The sequence below is a fragment of the Macrobrachium nipponense genome, chromosome 1, assembly GCF_015104395.2.
Source record: "Macrobrachium nipponense isolate FS-2020 chromosome 1, ASM1510439v2, whole genome shotgun sequence".
NCBI lineage: Eukaryota > Metazoa > Arthropoda > Malacostraca > Decapoda > Palaemonidae > Macrobrachium > Macrobrachium nipponense.
Window position 1 is genome coordinate 31,316,092 of NC_087200.1, and position 4,206 is coordinate 31,320,297.

Below are 4,206 nucleotides of genomic sequence, written 5' to 3' on the forward strand. Positions count from 1 at the left end.
CTAGTCACCTAACGAGTCAAGTAGCTCTCACTCCCGTATAGCAACTGGACGAGGATGACACGGCAGGTAAATCCAGAATCCAGTGCCGGGATACAGCGACGACACTGGTTTTCCCGTCAAAATCCTCAGACGGGAAAAAGGGGCAGAATCAGTGGTCGTAGATGACAGCTTCTGCGAAACTCCCCACAGCAGTGTGAATGTTGCAGGTGACAACAACACCTGCGCGATAAATAGCCGTGATCCAAAGACACACACGCACTAGAGACATATATTTGCGTCTGCCAGAATCCGTTAAAGAAATATCCGTGCCAGTGGTCCAAAAGGTACAGGTTCTAAGTCGTCCTCCAAATCAAAACAAAAGCTGTGACGAGAAACAGTACTGGTGAGAGCTTGTCAAGACCCGACCAGCCGTTGACCGGTCCACCATGTCCACTCATCACCTTCTCAGTGTTTATAAACACTCAAAGCAAAAGAATAAAACAATCGTTAAAACGATAGTTCACTAAAACACAAAGGAGGAGGAGGAGGCGCAAAAACACTGACTAAGCCAGTTAACTTCATGGTAACGTAAGAATAAACATACTCATCAAAAAGTTAACTTAAATGTAAACAAGGCTGATTTAAACCAACATAAGAAATAATAATTTTACGTTAACCTAAAAACGTGTTTAATACAAGCCCATTGGGGATTACCGAAAAAACATAAACATACCTTTATGGCGTGTTTAGTACAAGCCCATTGGAAAACATAAACTTACCTTTAGGGCGTGTTTAATACAAGCTCATTGGCTATCACCACAAAAACATAAACATACCTTTAGGGCGTGTTTAGTACAAGCCCATTGGGGATCACCACAAAAACATAAACATACCTTTAGGGCGTGTTTAGTACAAACCCATTGGGGATCGCCGCAAAAACATAAACATATCTTTAGGTCGTGTTTAGTACAAGCCCAATGTGGATCGCCTCAAGAACATAAACATACCTTTGAGGCGTGTTTAGTACAAGCCCAATGTGGATCGCCGCAGAAACATAAACATACCTTTAGGGCGTGTTTATTACAATCCCACTGGGGATCACCACAAAAACATAAACATACCTTTAGGGCATGTTTAGTACAAGCCCATTGGGGATCGCCACAGAAACATAAACATACCTTTAAGGCGTGTTTAGTACAAGCCCATTTGGGATCACTGCAAAAACTAAAACAAAAGACTTAACATTTAAAAAAAGGTGAAGACCCCTAAGACATGTTGTGAAATTTTCATTGTGACTTTATTACCAGACACCATAGATTATTGTGACTATTTTTCCTGTGACATTTTTTCCTGTGACTTTATCACTGGCCACCGCTGGTAGTTTTACATTTATCATCAGATTTATGGCAAGAACCACTTGATGATGGTGACTGTGGTGTCCTTAATGTTTTTTTAGCTGTGCCAGAGTCGGACATTTTTCACCGAAAAAAAAAATCAGGTTTCCCAAACTTTTAAATGAACAATGTATGAACAGAGTACATACAACAAACTGGAATTATCAATTTTGTGCATCCTTACTGCCATCCCTAAGAATACAAAGTATGGCATATATCTCTTAATGCCTCAGTATGTCGATTCTGTGTATATTCCTTTTATTGATTGCTTCACAGGAGTTGAAATAAGTAAACACATTTTCCAACTAATTTCAAAATCTTGCCAATGGTGTACGTAACCAGAATGTAAAAGCATTAAATGTACAATCTATTAACCTATTTTTCCACAAATATCTAAATATGAAAATTCATAGATTTTAGTTTCTCATCAGAAAAGGTCATACTTTGACCTCTTGTGATTTTGCATATTGACCAATCTTATTTCGCTTGTATCCGGTGAATATATCTCTCTTTAACTTTAAGTTTTATTTTGAGAGGTTGCTGAGCTCTGTAGACCTTTCCATTGCTGAGGTATTGCAATTTATGTAACCAAAGTAATACACATAAAAAAGGAGTTATTTTCATCTTCTTTCCAGCTTTAACCCATTTTTATATGGGGTCGCTGTTGTGACTGAGTCGTCTCCATCGATTTCTGTCCTGTGCATCGTTCTCATTAATATTATATCTTCCCCTACATAATCACTCCACCTCTTTCATCAAATTCAACGAAAACCTCGAATAACGCGATAACTACCGGGTTTCTGGATGTCTATCCTGGCCATAAAAGTGTCCCAGTGGATCATGAAACTAAATCAAGCAAGTAATTTTCTGGCCCCGGCATGCATGCAATCACACCCCCCCCCCCGGCTTGGCTCCTGAACTATTGGGGACAGACTGCGATTCATTTTCCTAGGGCCAGACGAGTAAAGAGCTTAGCTCTATGTTAGAATAAATAAATCTAGATTTTCGGTTAGACCTGGCTAAAAAGAACAATGCACTTTTTGCGCAATTATGTGAAAACTTTCTTAGAACTGACTGCAGCTGTAGTAGAATGTCAACAAAGGGCATTATTACAGAAAAGGCTCTGATTTAAAATCGAGTCTAAGTTTCGACCTTATTCTGCACAAGATATTTACAGGTTAAAAGAGAACCTTTAAAGGTAACAACATTTCTTGTTTTTATCCTTAGCCTCTCCTTGGTTAGTGTAGACAGCTGTTCCTTCCCAACATCAAATTAATGACCTTTGTATGCATTAAAAGGGTTTAATATTCCTCTAATCTTAGCTGTTTTCTGCAAAACCCAGTTTTCTTCATAATCCTTTTGTTGTGTGTGTAGTTTGCTGGAGAATCTATTTGAATAAATGCACAAGATCTTGCATCCCCTTGTTTCCACTTCTTCGTGAATCTTTATATACATACATACTACATATATATATATATATATATATATATATATATATATATATATATATATATATATGTATAGGACATATATATGAATTTTTATCACATCACCGTGATTCATACAAGATATCCGATTAGCTCTACCTCGGAATTAATATATTTGCATATATGTCAACTAAAGGGAAATTTTTAAGTTGATAATAATTTCGTCCTCTCGTGCATTCGAACCAGCAGCGGACAGAGGAGAAATCAGGACTTCAGTGACGTTGTCGTGCTAGAGCGAATTGGGTATTAAAGGATATTTGTAGCTTAATGCATATATATATATATATATATATATATATATATATATATATATATATATATATATATATATATTACATATATAGAAAATGTATGACTCCATTTCAAATACATTTCAGTTTCCAGTTTCCGGCAAGTACCCACGAAAACCGCTGACGCCAGAGCAACCCGGGTCATAAGACAAGAAGAATCCCCTGAGATTCCAAAAATAAACAGAGGGGACTGTTGACCTCCCGTAGAAACGCCGGAGCTCAGGAGAATCCCCTTATATGGTCTAACGCGATTAGAACGGCTTTTCCTTTATAAAGTTGGTCGGGGCAGCCGACCCTCAATCCCGCAGTTGTTCTCAGCCGAGTAAACCGCACTCACTCTCTCTCTGAGCTCTTAGTTGTCTTTCTCGCAAGAGAAAAAGTCCAAGTAACTTCGATGGTGAACGCCGTGAAAGTCTTCAAGAAAACCGCCCCTAATGGTGAGTCCTTCAAAGTCCTTCACCCCAATGTCTTTACGAGACCGGAGTTCTTCATGACGGGCCTTGGGAAAATCAGTACTGGTGTTATGACGTGGTAGGGCTGGGGCAAACCATCCTTAATTGTGTCCCTAAAAACAAAAACAGTAGAACGAGACAAATATTTTTTACAGCTAGTTCCTAAAAAGCTCTTAATTAAGGGACGTCTCTCAAGAATATCACCTTTATAGATGGCTGTCTCAATTTCCTCTTAGCAAAATCAGGAAAAATGATTTTAGGATTCCCAAACGTAGTCCTAGAATGCCTAAAGAATGACAGGCCTAGTGTTGAGTCCTGAACAGCCTTTATAGCAACCCTAAAAGATAGTGATGCAATAGACACTTCAGCCTTTGGATGAGTGGAAGTCCAGTTTTCAGTTTGCAGATAAACGGTATATCCCCTTTCCCATAGATCCGCTGTTTCAAAATATTATCCATTAAATAACTTTTTTTATACTTTCATCTGCTTACCTTATTCATTATCCCTTTCGGTTCCATATAAATAGCTTGAAAAATTGCATAGATGCCACAAGAATATTCTTGAAATTTATAGTATAAATTTTTAGTAGTGGAAGACTTTTCAA

General features: G+C 38.1%; 1 protein-coding gene across 1 annotated transcript in view; it reads left to right on the top strand.

Moving 5' to 3' along the window:
• The first annotated feature begins 3,459 nt into the window (after positions 1–3,459).
• The window catches only part of LOC135220115 (arrestin homolog), a 5,807-nt gene continuing 5,060 nt past the window's right edge, over positions 3,460–4,206 (top strand). The window contains exon 1 of the mRNA XM_064257427.1: positions 3,460–3,587. Within this exon, the coding sequence (XP_064113497.1) occupies positions 3,545–3,587 (43 nt within the window). The 5' untranslated portion in view covers positions 3,460–3,544. The remainder of the gene's footprint in view (positions 3,588–4,206) is intronic.